This window comes from Brachycentrus maculatus, unplaced genomic scaffold, assembly GCF_059751285.1.
Source record: "Brachycentrus maculatus isolate JH-2025_06_01 unplaced genomic scaffold, ASM5975128v1 h1tg000022l, whole genome shotgun sequence".
NCBI classification, from domain to species: Eukaryota; Metazoa; Arthropoda; class Insecta; order Trichoptera; family Brachycentridae; genus Brachycentrus; species Brachycentrus maculatus.
The window spans coordinates 741,658-760,000 of NW_028280776.1; the positions used below are offsets into that span (position 1 = coordinate 741,658).

Here is an 18,343-nt window from a genome sequence, read left to right on the forward strand (position 1 = left end):
TTGATCAATAATTATACAAAGACAAGGTTGGATCCAGAAGTGAATATAAAATAATCGAAACAGATAAGGTAAATGAAGGACCTCAGGGTAAAATACATGACTTCTTAATGAGGCAAATGATGTAAGTGAATAAATAAGAATAACTAAAAAGAAATCTCAACATCAGTAGACATCAACCTACGTTCCGCGAGCAGGATCCAGCCTGGCAGTGTCTTTTATTCAGCTATCTCAAAATTCCCGATTAGTTCGTATAAGTAAATAAGAATTTTGTTATTTAAATGTGAATTCACGGTAGTTTTATTTCAATTTGTCAAAAAAGAATATGTAGTGTGTATTTATGTTGCAGACTAAAGTAAAAAAAAAAAACGTGGTAACTACTGGATTAAATTATGCAAATTTACCCGAAAAATCAATACAACCTGCAAATATCTTTTTATTTAAATTTTGAGCATAAATCATATTCACAAATCCTTTACAAATTGCTTTCTGACAGTCGATTCACTATTTCCGTTGCAGAAATGCATTTTGATTGCTTCTTTTATCCTTAAAAGTAATTCGGGTCAGAACTCCTTCAAACTCTTTCGGCGCTTTAAATCTAGCAGCCAAAACAAATCATGAATCACTGCCAAAATTTATTGCACTTAGTACCTTCGCATTCACAGTCTGTATGATAAAATAAATAACAAATAAAAATGAATCAGAATCGGACTCCTTCATTCTTTTCTCCTTACATTACGTTTTAGGGAAAAAATGTTACTCAGCACAATTCACATAAAAGGTAATAAATTATCTAAATTTATAATTCACATAGTAAACACCACAATTTCTTATAATCCATAGGGACACGTGTTGCGATCCATTTCGTTCGTTTTCGCGTTTTAAATACGTTTTAAACACGTTTAAACACATTTTCAAATGATGCGAAATGCATCGAAACATGTGTCACTATAAATTTTTATGAAATGATATTACCCATTTTAAAATCGAATAAAATTTTAATTTAATCTGCAGTAACGTGTGTTTCAATCCATTCTTCATCTTTTGTTATTTTTTTTAAAACATGTTTTCATATATTTGAAAATGATGCGAAATTCACTGAAACACGTGTCACTACACATTTAAAGAAATAATATTTACCAGGTGAAATTTAAATTAAAAATTAAAAGATTCTACCACAAAGTAACTGCCATATCAATCACTGAATAAATAAATTACGTTTTATTCAAAATACATATTATATAAGGATGATTTTATATGTGCGCATATATTTGTATCTTAAATATGTGTAATTACGTTTATTGATAAAATATTTATTTAAAAAAACGTTTAAGAAGGTAAGTCCTACAGCATATGTTGAAAATAGTTAGAATAATCTGGGGTGCGTATAGCGGCTAACTATGAATACGGGGGTTGCAGCAACTCAGCTGAAATAGTGGCACTGAAGCCCCACAATAGGAGGGATGGAGAAATAAGAGATGTAAGAGTGGCAGATTATGTGGAGAGCTGGAGAGGCTACCGTCCGGACGAGGCCTACTGCAACATGTACGTACTTACTGGGGGTTACATCGGAACTGCAATCAACTCAAAACCCCTGAAGTCTACCTACAACCAAATAATTATTTTACCTTTCTGAGTTGACTTTTTCATTCTTAAAGTTTGTAACAGTGATCGCTTCTGGTAGCTCGCCGAACCTTTTTGGGTGGCTCGCGTAGGCAATAAAATCTTATTATTTTTTTATTCAAATCACACCTTGTTGATTTTCAATTATTGTTTTGTATTTAAATAAATATTTACAGTCACATTTTATATTTTATTGTTTATCTGATGTTCTCATTTATTTAAACAAACAAAGACATATTTAGTATGGTACGATAAGGGCCGATGATAAAAAATACTAAAAAGAGGAAATTTGTATAGGTAGCTCACCATACAAGTTCAATTTCTGCATGTAGTTCACATCCTTATTGAGTTTGGACACCAATGGTTTATACCATAACTAGTAGGGTTACTAACTTTCATGCTGCTGTCACCCTTGGTATTAAAGCCTGTGGATGCTTCACATATTCACACTCGTTAGTTTTAACTTACATGCCCCTCTGACAGAGGTAAGGACTTAGAAAGCTAAGTAATATTTTTTTTGTATTTTACCGGGAAAAACTTCGCGTGGATGATTTAAAACAAAAAACGTTTTCAAAAAAGAAAATATTTTTTTTTTAGAAAAAAAGAATGGATGGGTCCGAAACCAAAAGCTTCTACACTGAACCTGGCAATAAAGCGAGAGTATATACCATATATTTCATCGTCGAAATTTGTAAAGTTGTCAACTGAAGTTTTTATGTTTCGGAGTAAAAAATATATATTCAATCATCACGCGAAATTTATGAATAATGCAAAATAATTTTCTTTTATTCCATTAGAACATAGTCCATTTATAAAGTAGCCACACACACTTTATGAAAATATTTTCAATATTAAAACTGTACTACTTTGTGCTGTGAACGATTCAATTTATTTTCATGAAAGTTAACACTCGAATGTAACGATACTAATCCAAATTAATGACTTAATGTTCCTGTAAAGTTACTATAAGTAGAGAAAAAGAAACTATAATGCACGCGACTAAACGTTAAGATATGTAATATAAAAATAACACATAAAGGAACATATGTAATTTACATATAGCATTAACAAAAATAGAAAATATAATATCAATTAGAATCTAAAATCTGGCGGTGTCAAAAGTCTGCGTAATCGGAGGGCATGCATGACTAGATGTATGGATGTGAACGAGGCGAGGAGTGTGTGTCAGGACAGAAAAGTGTGGCGTTCCATCCCCTCTGCCTACCCCTGCGGTGAAACGGCGTAATGGTAGTAGTAGTAGTAGTAGAAAGTATAATGAGTTTTTCTAATAATTTATAATTTATAATAAAAGCTTATATTAAGATCTGAATATGAAAGCAAAGCTTCCGAAACTAGTCGTCATAGTTTTTTTTGTGTTTTTCTTTTACAATTTTAAACATATTGTTAAAATTTATGTAATTTTTTTATTCGCGTCTTTTGTATTTACATAATGTATTTAAATGTCAACTTTTTGAGATATTTGGCTTTAAGTTACAATAAAATAAGAGAATGTTACTTGGTATGCACTACGTAGTATCCCTAGCTATTGATTTTCCGTCATATTCAGGAGTACGTCTCTACCTTACTCATTCTGGAATCATGATGAGCGTATATTGCATCATCGGGTTACATTGTGGGAACCGGGAACGCCATTGTGGCTCACTCAACTGAACTTTCGGTGAGTACAGATTGCTGAAAAGGTATAATGGTAGCACTTCTGCACGCAAATGTGAATTATGGATAGAAATTCAGACAAAATTATTGCAACGTTGACGTTGAATTATTACATCTTTCTTCAGTTGACGCGCGCTCTCAAGAATTCAATTTTCAATCCAATCTACGCGCTTCAGTGATTATTAATTTTAAGTTTTTATTTCTATATGTAACTCTCATTGAACAATCTTCAATGGTTTTTTTTTTCATTCATTACGTCACTTTTTTTTTTTAGAGTTATACAATATTTTTAGACATTTTTTTACCATGTATTTTCTGGGCTTGTGACCTATCATAGACTGGTTAAGTGATCACTTTAAACACGAGCAACATTCACCATTCTACACATGATAGACACAATTTTCTGGAACTCCTACATATATCATTAATCTAACGGCATTGTACATGTGAGTTCACTAGAGCCAACAATTTTTTTATTGGGAAAGTTTTTATTTAACACAGATCCCAACTGGATTATTTTACATACTGGTGAGCGGTAAATGATCACTTAGCCAGTCAATGACAGGTAATAAGCCCTGTAAATACCCAGACATCCATTTTTTTTTCATCTATGTTAAGATGTCAAAAATGTAAAAACAACTCCTAAGTGGAGAAACCCAGATTTGTGAACAAGTATTTGGACATACTCAAAATATTGTGAATTTCTTTTTCTTCCGATGCCTTATCAGTTTCCATTAACGTTGCCGATCAGTCTTAAGAAAAGTTCTCTATCCTCTGCTACTCAAAACACACAACCACTTTTTTTTCAGGCCGAATCTCTCGTATATCTCAAACAGAAATTCTCGACCCTATCGATGAACTAATAACTCAACGCCAAGGGTTACAGGAAATCTAGGTACAAGCTTGTTACGCAACAAATGAGTTGTATAAACACTCATTTTAAACCCCATGTGCTTAGAGTACCTATATATCTTATCGACAATTGATTGAAGACCCTCGAAGGAGTCATCGATTAAGACAGCATCATCTGCGTACTCTAGGTCACAGAGTTCCTGGGAGAAGGAGATGATTATTCCATTTCTAATCAAGATGTATACTTAATGACTTTCAAAGAATAAATTCTATCAGGATGTCACTTTGCTACTATAACAGAGTTATATAAACTGTTAGTTGATATAGTAGAAACTTAACAGGGGTCTTATTTGTTCCTTTGCACTGAATTCTTTTATACCGTCGATACTCATTTTTAATTTTAATATAAACTTATATCTTTGATTTCTTATGAAATTATGCTGTTTTTTCGGTTAAAATTATAGCATGTTTTTGGGTCGGTAGAGGTATTTGAGTATGAGTCGAAAGAATTTGTGAGTAAGTCTTCTTGTTTTTGGGATTCTTCGTTTTTTTGCCATGTAGATTTTGTTATTATTTTTTTTTCTGAAGGGTTATAATTTGATTTTGATATATATTTTTTTTTATTGTGATTTGTTACTCCAGCGCCTTTTAATTATTTTCGAATATTTTTTTTTTCATATCTTTCACGGTTGTAATTTTAAAACCGATCTAATGGCATTAACGTTTTCAACATTTTTACTTTAACAATAAATACAACTATATATTTTTTTAGATTTTGGTCGTAGGAATCATTAATTTATTCAAATTAATTTTATGATGGTTTTTGAAGGTATTTTGTCCTGTTTTAACTGACGTCTAATTTGATCTCATCATGATTCTCTCTTGTTTTCTAATACAGCTTTTACAATTTTCTTGGTTTCATATATTTTTTAAAATTTATTTTGTTACTTGGAACAAGAACCATGTTCTAGTTATACAGATTATATTTTCATAAATATTTTTTAAATGAGTTATAAAAAATAAAATTAAAAATTTTATTCAGAAAATAAATCTACCTTTCTATTTTTTATAGAAAAATAAAAACTCCATCAAAGATTACATTTTATACATTCAACGATGTACTATGCTCTATAATGCATAGGATACTGCACCAATTTTATGCAGTGCTCTTTACACCAATAAATACGAATAAGTGTCAGTAGTATTGTATTAATATATTAAAGTACAACATTATTTTAGAATTTTATTACATTATAATGTAAAAAGTAAAAAAGCTTTTAATTATTCAGTATTCAAATTAACGATGAAATAAATCAAGAAAATAATACTTACTATCTACATTGTTCTCAAACATATAAATTAACAACGAAAATTTCTAAGTGCCTCACCAATCTTTGAAAAAAATACGTTGCCTTTTTTTCCATTTTAAAACTTGCCCCATATCTTTACTGAAAGCAATAATTCAACAAGCGCCAGCGCTCTGAAATTATTTTGGTACATCTCCCTTGAACACAATTTGCCTGCAAAGGTTGTGCCCGAGATTACACTAAGAGTCATGACCGAATACTTTTCCAGTTCAGTGAAACTTCTACATTTCGATTTTAAGGGTCCTGAATGTATCTCCTTTACAAAAGCCCTATTGTGTTTTTTTAATCATGAGAAACAGCGAAAAATCTTTTTAAACTTATGAGAACTTTTTCGGTTTATTGTGTTAAATTCTATATTTTTTTCTACAACAAAAGTATGCTTAATGTAAACGGAAGATTGGGTGTCTGATTACTGTTTCTCATTAATATTGCAGCAGTGTTAGTAAATTTATGTTTTCTTATTAATAAATATCGGAATTGATTAACTTAATATTCAATATTTTTCACATATATATCATGGCTTACGGATTTTATTTTAAGATTTAATCTTTACTTGTTTAGTTTGTTTTATTATTTTTAACTTATTTGCTTTTATCGCTATTTTTACCATATTTAAGCCTTTTTAACTCATTAACTTAATTGCTCGTATTCTACCTTAATCACACATACAGTTTAACTTTTTAAGATTTTAAAAAAAAAATGTAAGTATTGTAACAATATAAAAACTAGATCGTTCCAGTAGCTGGTTATTTTTGACCATATTTTTTTCTATAATTTTTGACATATTTTTATATCATTTGGTAAAAAAAATCTCCAAAAGCATATTACATACATTATTTATGTCAACTACACAGACATACCTTCCTTTTACCTTTTATTTCCTTTTATTTACGAATTTACAAATATTTATTATAATAATATCGTTCATACCTACTGCTATTACAGGGAATATAAAAAATTAATAATTCAACGCAATAAAAAATCCTTTAAATTATACAATTTTTTACAACTACTATTAACCGAACTAGCGATGCCATATTTTATGTGTATAAAATATGATTTTTTTTAATCGTAATTTATAAAGTATTTCTGTGTATAAATTTGTCATTGTTTATTAAACACTAGTTGTTCATATATTGGTAAACATTAAATGTGTTTGTCAATTGCATAAATCTCAAGTTAATTTGCAATATACATATATACATGTAATACATTTTCATGTTTGTACTTTAAATCATATTGCATTTACCCTAACTTGATATTTTTTTTTTATTAAAATCACACCCCACAAACAAGATCCGCTTTTGACCAACAATGTATAAAAATATTGTTTCGTTTGAAAACATTTTCGAGATTTTAATTAATTCACCCTCTGATAAATCACATTTTACATATTAATTGAGTTTTGTATCAAAATTCTATCAGAGCAATAAGCATTTTATTATACTATAAAAACCATTTTAAAACTTTTCAAAGGGAAAATAAAATTTTAACGTGATTGAATATCAGTGTCAAAAATATAACATTTCATGTTTCGGATGCTAAATGTTGAATTTAAGTGCATACGTTGTAAACAAAATTGTTTGAATAATTTTAAATTAATTACGAAAAGTAATGGTTATTGCTCAAAAAAGAAAACGAGGAAGTTATAAATTCACAAATTAGTATAACTTTTTTTACTAATTTGCTTTTGTTTTACATATTTCACTTGACTGTTCTCTTTTACTTATAAACAAACCACGTTCTCAATGCCGGCTTCGTGAAACATTCACTTCATTATCAGATTTGTTTAAATGATTAAATGAGGCAGGGTATTTAAAACGTATTTGACGAAGGCTATCAAGAATCGTTGTATACAGTCAACGTAATAAAAAAGTACTTTTTAAAAAAATAATAAAGTAAAAAAAATTAGAGACTTAACATTTGTTAATCATTTGTTAATCAATTTATTATTAGATTACAACCAATATTTTTAGCTTTTCCACTTTTTTATTTGACCAGCGACCGGGTTTCGTCGTTACCGACATCATCAGACTGGTCTCTCATCATCACCAGTCTGATGATGTCGGTAACGACGAAACCCGGTCGCTGGTCAAATAAAAAAGTGGAAAAGCTAAAAATATTGGTTTTAATCTAATAATAAATTAAAAATGCAATTCCATCATGAAGTGTCAGTGGATAATATTTGTTAATCATTTGTTATCCATATATTATTTTATTTGTTTTTATAAAGAATTTATATTGTACTATCCGCTTTCGTAGAATAAAATTAGTGTATTAGGCTACCGCGAAAGAGGTTTCAGATTCAATTCCAAGGGAACCCACACCAAACATCATTGATAAATAAGTCATAGTTGATATTTAAAAAAAATATTTTTTAATGACTGGTACTAAGGACTGATCACCTAGCCTTCATTTAATTAGTGATTAAGTCAATATAGTGTAACTTGATGCCTATAAACCTATAAGCTAACAAGAAATCCTTACTACAATCATATCGACCATTTTAATAGTCATGTAAGCATTTTTGGTCATTATTTTCTTTTATTTATATATGAGTATTTTTTTTATATTGTACCAAGTATAACCTCAAATACCCATAAGTTTTAATCTTCAGGTTTTATGACCTTATGTTTTTATGTTCTTATACCTTTATGTTTTTTTCTGAGAGTACTGTCTGGTGTAGGTAAAAATGTAAAAATAAAATAAAACAAATAAATAAATCCCAATTATTATAATTCATTTTCATAAAGGTTTTCACAAATTTTTAACTGTACAAAATATATGACATAACTTGTGAAAAGTTTCGAATATCTTACCCAGTAGATGGTTGGATGGGTGCCTTGTCTTAAAAAGTTTAAAACTGATTTCAAATATCCGATAAATACGTACCGATTCAAAAGTATATCGACTTTAATCCATCACTGACGCGCCGTGACAAATTGGATTCAACGTTTAGTTGGGTGATTCAAAAGAGTGGCAGGAATATTGAATATTCGAATTTTGCACCGCGTCCGGCGCTCTATTTGTACACGACGCCGACGTCCGAGCGCCGCGACGCCGAAGTTGTCATGCAGAGTTGACCGCCATTAAAAGCTAGCCTTTTAGTCTCAAAATGGTATTTAACCATTATTACCCGGGTCGTAATTATTTTTCGGCATAATGAAACATTAAACGTAATTAACTCGTTCTTAAAAATACGGTCGTTGCGAGTATTACAAGCTGATATTGTTTTTCATATGGAATCATTGCGTCATTAAGTGAAATGTTATGATTAAAACAAGTAAGTGGAAAACTAACAATGAATTTTATAGGCACAATTACAAGAAAAAATATATAATAACCTCGAGTACTCCACCTATTAATTTTTTCTCGTTTTCCTTATTTTATTATTATTTATAATTTTTTACCTTTTTTTATATTTCCCACATAACTGAAATATTTTTTATTTGGCCCATTACACTTCATCTGTATCCTACAAAATATATTCCACTCCTTCAGATAAAAAGCTGGACCGCAAAATCGATCACGTGTTACCAGGTAAAGATCTAATGCAGTGCCTAATATAGGTGGGAATAATATTTTTTTATTAAGTTTATGTATAAGATACGTAAAAAACTTGATAAATATAATAAATACCCTTTTATAATATTTTTTTAAGAAAAATTTATACACGTTTTGAAATGAAATATATCACAACATTTTGGGTGTGTCAAGATCCTTGTTCAATAATCTCAGTGTTTCCACTTAGGAGTTATTTTACTTTTTGATATCTCATAGATGACGAAAAATATGGAAGTCTGGGTATTTATAGTGAATGTTACACTATATAAAGTGATCATTTTAACCAGCTTTTGAAAAGTCGTTAGCCTTGTGAATACCCACACCTATTTTGAGATGTCTTAATATGAAATTTATCAATTTAATTATAATTATTTTTATAACGATCAAGATTATAATAATAATAATTCATGAAGATATGCTATTTAAAAAAATAAGAATCAATATAAAATGTAAAATACTTTACTTTAAGCAAATTATTTCAAAAATATAAAACTTTTGTACTGCCATTTTGTAGAAGATTTACGTCAGCCGTGCGATATCAAATGAATCTAATTCTGACTGCATGGTCGCCCATTGCTGTTGATTGTTCGTACCGGAACGACAAACGGAATATTTTGGCGTTTATGTTACACGGGACAATATTTGCACTGGACGCATCACCGGATGACTGCAGTGGTTCTGCTAATTGTCACTTGATTGACAAGACTCGAATTTTTATCCCGGACAGAATTCCAATCAAACAAACAATTATCGGTGTTGATGTTAATTGTGCCCCGAAGCAAACACTATATATTTCCTATTATTTATTACCAGATTTAAAGTCATGCAATATTTTTCCAAATTTTGTGTACCATATAAAAGTAATGCGTGGACCCGGCGAAAAAGAAAATATTTTTTTCAATGTTGAAATGCGTTCAAAATACAATATGTAGGATGAAGGTTTTGCAAAATTAAGCTATTTGATGCAAGAAATAAATATTTTTTTGGATCGTGTATATGTTTTTTTATAAACGTCTCACTAGGCAGAATTTTTTTTAATTATAAAGATCACAACGTAAAATTAAAATGAAGTTATATTAACAAAGAAAGTACAGTTGGTAAAGTGAGAAATTTACAATTATGCAATAATAATACTTTTATTTGCTTAATTTATTTAGGTGGGGTGACCAACTTTAGGTATTACCTTGGTAAACGTTATGGATAGACGAATATTAAAAAAAAATACAATGAGATAGTTTTAATACGTGGAGCGAATGAATAACCAACGCATTTTAGAATAAAAAATAATGAACTGTTTTTCGAAATTCTTTAAATAAACACAAAGTGTAATTTTTTCCATGAAAAAACTAAAAAAAATTGTTTAAAATAAAATGATATTGATTTTTTATCACATTTAATTTTGAAATGATTTTTTTACTAGCATCGAAATTCTGGTTAATTTCAAATGATTATAATAATTAATTCACCTTTTATACCGAAAGTTGGTTGAAACCCAAAAAAAATATTGAATATCAACAATTATGAACAAATATAAAATTTACTTGATTTTTATTTTATTTAAATGCAAAGTCCTCTTCGTTTTTCACATATTATGTGTATTAACATTTATTGATCTAAATTACCATCTCTGTAGTTAGCGATTCAGTGTGTAATCAGCCATGTGAGCTGCATGGTATTCGATTAATTTGCGAATGAGGTTTAGTTAGAACAAGGAGAGAAGGACCATATACAATTTTGATGATAGACACGCTCCATCTGCCTGAGTGATGATTGAATGATCGTGTCATCGGTGATGAAAGTTTCAACCCTCAAGTGACGGTGCAAAATAAAATTACGGAGATTCATTGACACGAAATATTTTGGTCTCAAACCCAAGTAATAATAAACTCGAAAGTAATTTATCAAACATTGTGTTTAATTAGCGTGAATTTGAAGACTGTTTCTATCCACCTTATAAACAGAAAATTGAGTGAATAATATTGTTTCTGATTTATATTTTTTTAATGTAAAATAATCAAAAATAATCATTAAAAAAATGAACGTTTAAGTATAACTCGTAAGAGAAAAACAACAAATAATGAATAGGTACCCTCAATTCTTTGTTTTTTTTTGTGAGAAAAATACCACTTTTTTAAGACTAATGAATCTTTTTTTAATCTTTTTCAATCATCAATTGTAAATAAATATGTAATAATCTTGAATAAATTTTTCAACCAATGGTATATCAATTGTCTTGTTAAAAATATAACAGTAATATATTATTTATCTGCTCACTTCTAACGACATGAATATTAGAGTGATTTTCTTAGTTTCAGGAAAAATATACTTTAAAAACATACCTAACTTTATATTTTCATGGAAAGTTATTTTTAAAATAACGTAAATATACTTAGTATTAATGATTAAATTTCTAAACAATGCCTTAAAATTTAAAAAAATCATTTTTTTTTTTTTGACATCTCAATAAAGATAAAGAAGGAAATAGAAGTCTGAATATTTACAGGGCTTATGATCTATCATTGGTTGGCTAAGTGATCACTTTTTACTTATGTATTACTTCTATTATTGTAAACACTTGTATATTTTTTTGCAATTCAAACATATATCATAAATCTTATATTTGATTTTTCGGCAGCATCTATGGTTGATTAGAGAAACATTTTGATTCATGCAAAATACTAACGGGATTATTTTACATACTGGGACTCCCAAAATATTGTAAATTTATTTTTTGTCTATCTTCATCTATTTCTGTATTTTTACTGTCAGGTCCCGCTGACGTCAACTATCACTTGAGAGTAATTGTCCTTATTTTGGGCTGCTTCAAACAGCGCCTCGACGGTTCAGATCTCCGTCCAATCAAGTTTATTCTTTTCACATTATGTTTGTAGGTTTATTTTTATAAAAATTAATATATTTGAAGAAACGGTTAGGAACATGAATAACCATCAATTTATTGCAGGTAAGTGTTTGGAATTTTCATTGCCACGTCGAAACACAGAATCGATTGTTCTCGAACCTTTTCATTATAGATCTCTTAGATATTTGACAAGTTTGCAAGGTCTCGGGGTTATCTCGATGGTAGTGTCACCTTAAGGGTTTGGCGGATAGAATGCGATCATGCCCCTTGTGGCCCTATCGATTTTCATGCGCGTCCGTTCCAGTTTGTTTTCTGTGACGGCCTCAGGGGATGCGCCACGATAGGAAAATGGCGGGAAACGTGGAAGATTGATAAGATCAATCTTAGACGCAACTATTTACTTACTCAAACATTATATTTGTCATACGAATTCATCAATTCGACAGTAGCACGAAAAATTTGTTTACCGAACTTTGATAATAAAAAAACCCTAATGTAAGGGAAAAAAGAATGGAGTTATTAAAAAATTATGATAGTAGACTGAATATGAGGCAAAATGTTGTCTTCTAGATGTTCAAATGGTGATAATGATTTGAAATCTAGAATTCTATATTTCTTGCAATTTTTCAATGTTTTTTTTTTACATTTTAGAAACGTCAGTATTACATTTACGTGTTTAAATAGTTCAAATAGTTTTTTTCTGAATTTATTCAAATAAATTGATGATAATATATCTCTTTACTCGCTAAAATGTGAAACTCATAATTTAAATTTTTTAATAAACATAAGGATGGATTTACAAAAATTTTGATTTTTTCCTTCATAAGACCTTCATTTAGACCTTCAAAATGTTTTTTTTTCATGTAAGCCGACATTAACAAAGAGTCAAATGATTGCTGAATTGTATTTTAAATTAATAAATAAATCTTTACATAAATATACAAATACAATAAACAGTACATATTGATCGTCTTTCTATGATGATTTAAATAAAAAGATTGGACAGTGTATGAAGTGATCACTTAAACAAGTCGGTGTCAAATTGTACGCTTTGAAAATGACCAGATTTTCAAATTAATATTCCCGTTATTTCTTTGAAGATGTCACTGAAAATTTTTCAGTAGGTTTCTTGTGTTCAAAAAAAAATTATTTAATGAAATACTGCTTAGATTTTTTTTTAATTCCTAAATATATATTTTTTTTGATAAATGCCTTTTTAAATTTTTACATTTACTTATTGCTTTATTCACAAAATCAGAAAACGTTTCTTTTTATCAAATAGAATAAACTTTCTTTTTTTGTTTTCTTTCCCTCCATTTTGTAATCAAAACATAATTTAAAGAGTAATTAATTTGATCGTTTAAATAATTGTCTTTGGTTTTAACGATTAAAAAAGTAAACTAATTTGTTTCTGGATAAATTAATTAGTAAACGATGAAATCGATTGAATTTTTCATCATCCAAACTGTTATTTTATTTCTCATATGAAACCCACAACATAAAAGAAAAATTGCTTTTCATAATATCAGTTTATTTTATACAAGTTTGAAAAATCTTATGTGCTTATAAAATCACACTTTTATCTTCTATTAAAATTTTCAAATATTTAAAAATACGTCCTGAAATATTGTATATTAAACTATACGGTATCAAAATAGCAGTTGGTTTGTGTCATATTTGATACGGATTTTTAGTTAGATTTTTTTTCGTAAGCAAGAATAACAATATAAATTAATTAAAATAACTACAAATTTTATGCTGAACGTGAAAAATACTAAACAATTTATCTGTGTATACACATTTATACTAAATAATATAAATGTGTTTTATGCACGACTTTGCTCACTTATGTATTTATAATTTATCGAATTACTTATTTGAAGACATGTGTATTTTTTTTAATAATCCAAATACTTGTCTTCATATGCATGAAAAGGCTTTGTCTTTGTAAAAGAATGCGTTTTTTGTTTACGGAGTATTTAAATTAGTTTTTTAATGAATTACAACTTAAAGTTCATTTGAAATCACTACTTAGCAGTCAAATAACTTACCAGATCACATGATTTTCCAAAACCACAGGAACATAAACGAATATATATATTTTTTTTTAAAGTACCTACCTACACATCTCTTTAATAATCTGAAAACGGATTTCTAAGCCAGCGTTAACTTGATTTACAACAATATCGGATATTCAAAAAATGCAAAACGTCACGAAAAATACAAACAAAACGGTAAAAAGAAATGTCATCGCCATCATCTATGAAAAACTTGCACGAACATATGCAATTATCCAATAAACGTTCATATTAGTCTATTTTAAATAGTTTTTTAGCTTTGAAAAAAAATATGAAAAGGTATTGCGCTATTAAAACTATATGATTGTAAGGTTTGTATGAGATACATTGATTATTATATGTAGTCAATTTAAAACTTTAGATCTAAATTTTTACAATTTATTTAAAAACATACTTAAAAATTTTACGTCGTATATAAAAACATCGCAGGATTCTTAAAAAATAATAAAAATTTTAAAAAAAAACCTTATGAATGTAGCTGTTGTTTATATTTTGAGATAATAAATATTTCGATATAATCATCTCGTTAGACTATTCAACATTTATGGGTTCATAAACTTCTCGAGACATTTGCATAACTATGTCGGAAGCATCTTAAAACGTCTCGTTCTTCTTTCGAATCGCATATTAATGGCCTAATAGAATATGACATTACAGCGACCATTTAGCCCTCTTGGTGAGAAATTACGCAACATTACTTGGCGTAACGCAAACTTATATAGGCGTTACGTCTCCTTCCAGAAGTTGTAATTTCCACAACGTCGGTTGCTAATGTCATTACAGAATTGCCGCTTATTAGAGATCGCTCTTTGTCTAACGCAATCCTTTGACGCCGTAATTCGAAATCACTTAATATTACGAATAAGGCGAGACTACGAGTGAAATTGTACGCCTAGCTTCGCGTACAAATTTAAATAGATATATACGATGACAGACCCCCGTAACAAAGTTCCGACTAACTGAATTCAGGTAGTATGGGCCCGTGCGACAGTAATTAGGTAAATGATAAGTACCTATGTCCTTTCTCCCATCCGCTCTCGAATTAGGATCTCATAACTTAAATGATTCGCATTGCTGAGAGATAAATTATTGTCTTCACCCTCAAGATAATAAATTCTGGCAAGTAGTTGAGGCTGTTCGATATCATTCTAGGATGTAAAATATAATTGTTTTAGTTTTGAAATTAAATTTTCGCATTTAAATCTGGTATTTCAGATTGGAAAATTATTAAATCTCAGTTTAATCAGTCACGATAAATGTTTAAATCTATCATTCGATGTTAAAGGGCGAAACGTTTATAAACTGCTGAAATCCAATAGAGAATCAAAAATTAATTTAAGTTAAACTTATCAATTAATATTTGTTTAGTAAAAATTTAGTTTTCATTACGATTTCGTACACATTTTTCATAAAACCAATAATTCCTACGAAAAAAAATATATTTTCTGCATTTTTATTTTACAATCTATTTTAACATGAAATCTAATTATTTTTTATTGTATATTTACATTTGCATTAAACAAAAAAACATTATTTTATCAAAGATGTACTTTATCAATAATTTTTTTCGTGGAGCAAAAAGATTTTTTTTTGTTTGTACAATCGTAAATTAAATTATGAATACCACAATTGTATTTGTAGAAACATGAAATTAACCATTTAAAACGATATGAGTTCAACTTAGTAAATCTATTGTGACACGTGTTTCAATGCAATCCGTATAAGTTTCAAACACTTTGAATTAAAAATGGATAGATTTTACCACAAAATGACTGCCGAATCAATTAATGAAATTAAAACCATATGAAGAAGAATTGAGATACATTTATTTATATATTTATAAAGAAGAAGTATTTCAGGAGAAAAATAATAAAAATATTTAAATTTTAACTTACCTAACGGGGGCGCAATACTTGTGAGCAACATTCGTGCGGTTTTCTTTTTCCGTTTAAAAATAATAATAAAAAAAACACTCGTAGCACTTGTTTATAAACAAATAATAAAACTTCACTAAATTTCTAAGTTAACTTTGATAAAACATGAGTTCTTAATATCAACATATATAAAATTTCAACAAAGTCAATATCCTTATAACAAAATGAGGTATATAAAGGAAGTTTCAGTGTGTTTCAGGCTCTGGTGCAATAATAACATGTGACCGAGAAATCCCACGATTTCAGGGAACAATTCACCAAGGTCAATACACCGGTAAACTTCAGGCTAGTCTTAAATACTTTGGTTCAGTCAACCGACATAATTCTCATTTACAAAACAATCAAACATAAGGCGGTTTCTATCCAAATAAGTCAAATTGATTATCGTACAATTTGAGTTTATTTTTAAAATATATTATGTACACAGACACGACGTTAAACATCAAAACTTGCGCTTTTTTTCAATTTCGCGCGTTAAAATAAAAAATTTAAATTAATGCACAATACGTTCAAAAGTTATCGAAATAAAAGGACACACAAATACGAACATCGACACGACAGATATAAGCCACTTGATTTCATTTATTAAGGTAGTTTTTATTTAGTTAATTCATTAGGATTTGTTGCGAGAGGTTTTGCTACGTGTCACTGGCGGCAGGTTGTATCATGGCGCGCGCGTGCGGCGGGCGGCGCGGCTGTGTGGCACTGAGAGCCGCGGAGCCTTCGTCCTCCCTTGCCGCCCTCGCCGCTGCCGCCCCTCCGACGTCACCCAGACGCCGGTATTGAGTGCCACGCGAAGACGGGCCGTCACTGTCTTTGCGTGATGCATCTCGCACTGGTGACAATAATAATAATAATAATAATTATAACAAATTTGGATAATTTCCATAGCGCTATTGTCGTGCGATACTGCCTCAAGGGCGCTTAATTATTTTTTTTTTTTTTAATTTCTTTTAAAATGCATTTTGACTTTTTTCACTTTCACATTGCACTTAACTGCAGTGATATTATTTTAAAATTAAATTACAAATGTTCATTTTTTTTAAATCTTTTGTTATCAAAAAAAATCCTTTATGAATTCACCGATTTCCTTGTTAATACGTCGCATTTAAATACGCTTACCTGTGACAAATCTTTTACCTGTAATAAGTTAAAACATGTTTTTTTTAATCAAATTGTTGAACTGAAAAGCGACATACGCAATTATAAATATTGCTCATAGCGGAGAACGTGCTGGCTGACAAGTTTTGAATATTATAAACTCACTCACATTGTGAAATTAAACATTTTATAAATGTGTGCTATATTTTTTATTAAAACATCTTACTCAATCATTTTATAAGTATTGGCCAACATGCACAACTAAGTTCTAAAAAGTCATTTTCTGTTTCAATGATTTTTACATTAATCTTTAAAAATTTAACATTTACAAATACAATTCTCATTTTTCTTGATATTTCATCCTTTGAATAAAATCCACTTTTTCATTGAAAAAATAAAAATCTCATATATTTTTTCATTTATTTTATTAAAATTTTTGTGCCAACTCATAATTCTTGATTAAATTATAATGTACACACACGGTTGGTCTCTGCAAATTTTCCAAGAATCAATAAAGGAATGAAATAACAAATTGACCATGAAATTGGATATTTCTGACTAAATTATCCATTATGCTGTAACCGACTTACAAGCAACATTTAACATATTCGGCAATTTTTCAAACAATATTGATTATAAATCATAACAGCGTGGCAATGCCAAAAAATAACTGCGTCGCCAGCAATTTTCTTACATTACGATACATTAAAAAAAAAATTATCGCTTCCTTTTATCTGATCGTAATATTGAAAAGCCACTTTTCATGACTCTCGTCTACTACCGCATATAAAATTCTCTTGTATTAGTATATGAAATGCCTATGGGAATTTTTCTATCAATCGCACTCATACTTTAAAATTTGAAGTAAGCTCATGTAACCGAGCGTATAAATGACTCTTAACATACAAAATGTCTCTCTTGTTACCATGGTGATAAAAAAATAAACAGAGTCTTTTTTTAATGCAGAAGCTATTGTTTTTTAATTTTTTTATTAGGATTCAGGAAAAATAATTATTTTCCTCGCAGACTCCAACACAGCTAACGCGATGTGTTGGTACAAACACGTGGATATAAGGCGCATGCGCGCTGCGAAGAAAACGTGGCAAAAGCGCTTCCAGCTGTCAAAATTCAGCCCGCACATGTGAACATGCACTTATAAGATGCAACACATGGCAACTGCAGATTGAAACGGGCTTATTAATTTTATTTTTGGAAACGAAAAAATTGTATATTAAAAAAAAATACAAATATATTTTGACATTTTTTTGACATCTCAACATAGATGAAATAGAA

General features: G+C 29.3%; 1 protein-coding gene across 1 annotated transcript in view; it reads right to left on the bottom strand.

Annotated features, from left to right (window-relative positions):
* Positions 1-16,656, bottom strand: part of LOC148313092 (CUGBP Elav-like family member 3) — a 722,672-nt gene extending 706,016 nt beyond the window's left edge. The window contains exon 1 of the mRNA XM_088268061.1: positions 15,911-16,656. Coding sequence (XP_088124187.1) covers positions 15,911-15,941 — 31 coding nt within the window. The 5' untranslated portion in view covers positions 15,942-16,656. The remainder of the gene's footprint in view (positions 1-15,910) is intronic.
* Positions 16,657-18,343: the final 1,687 nt, after the last annotated feature.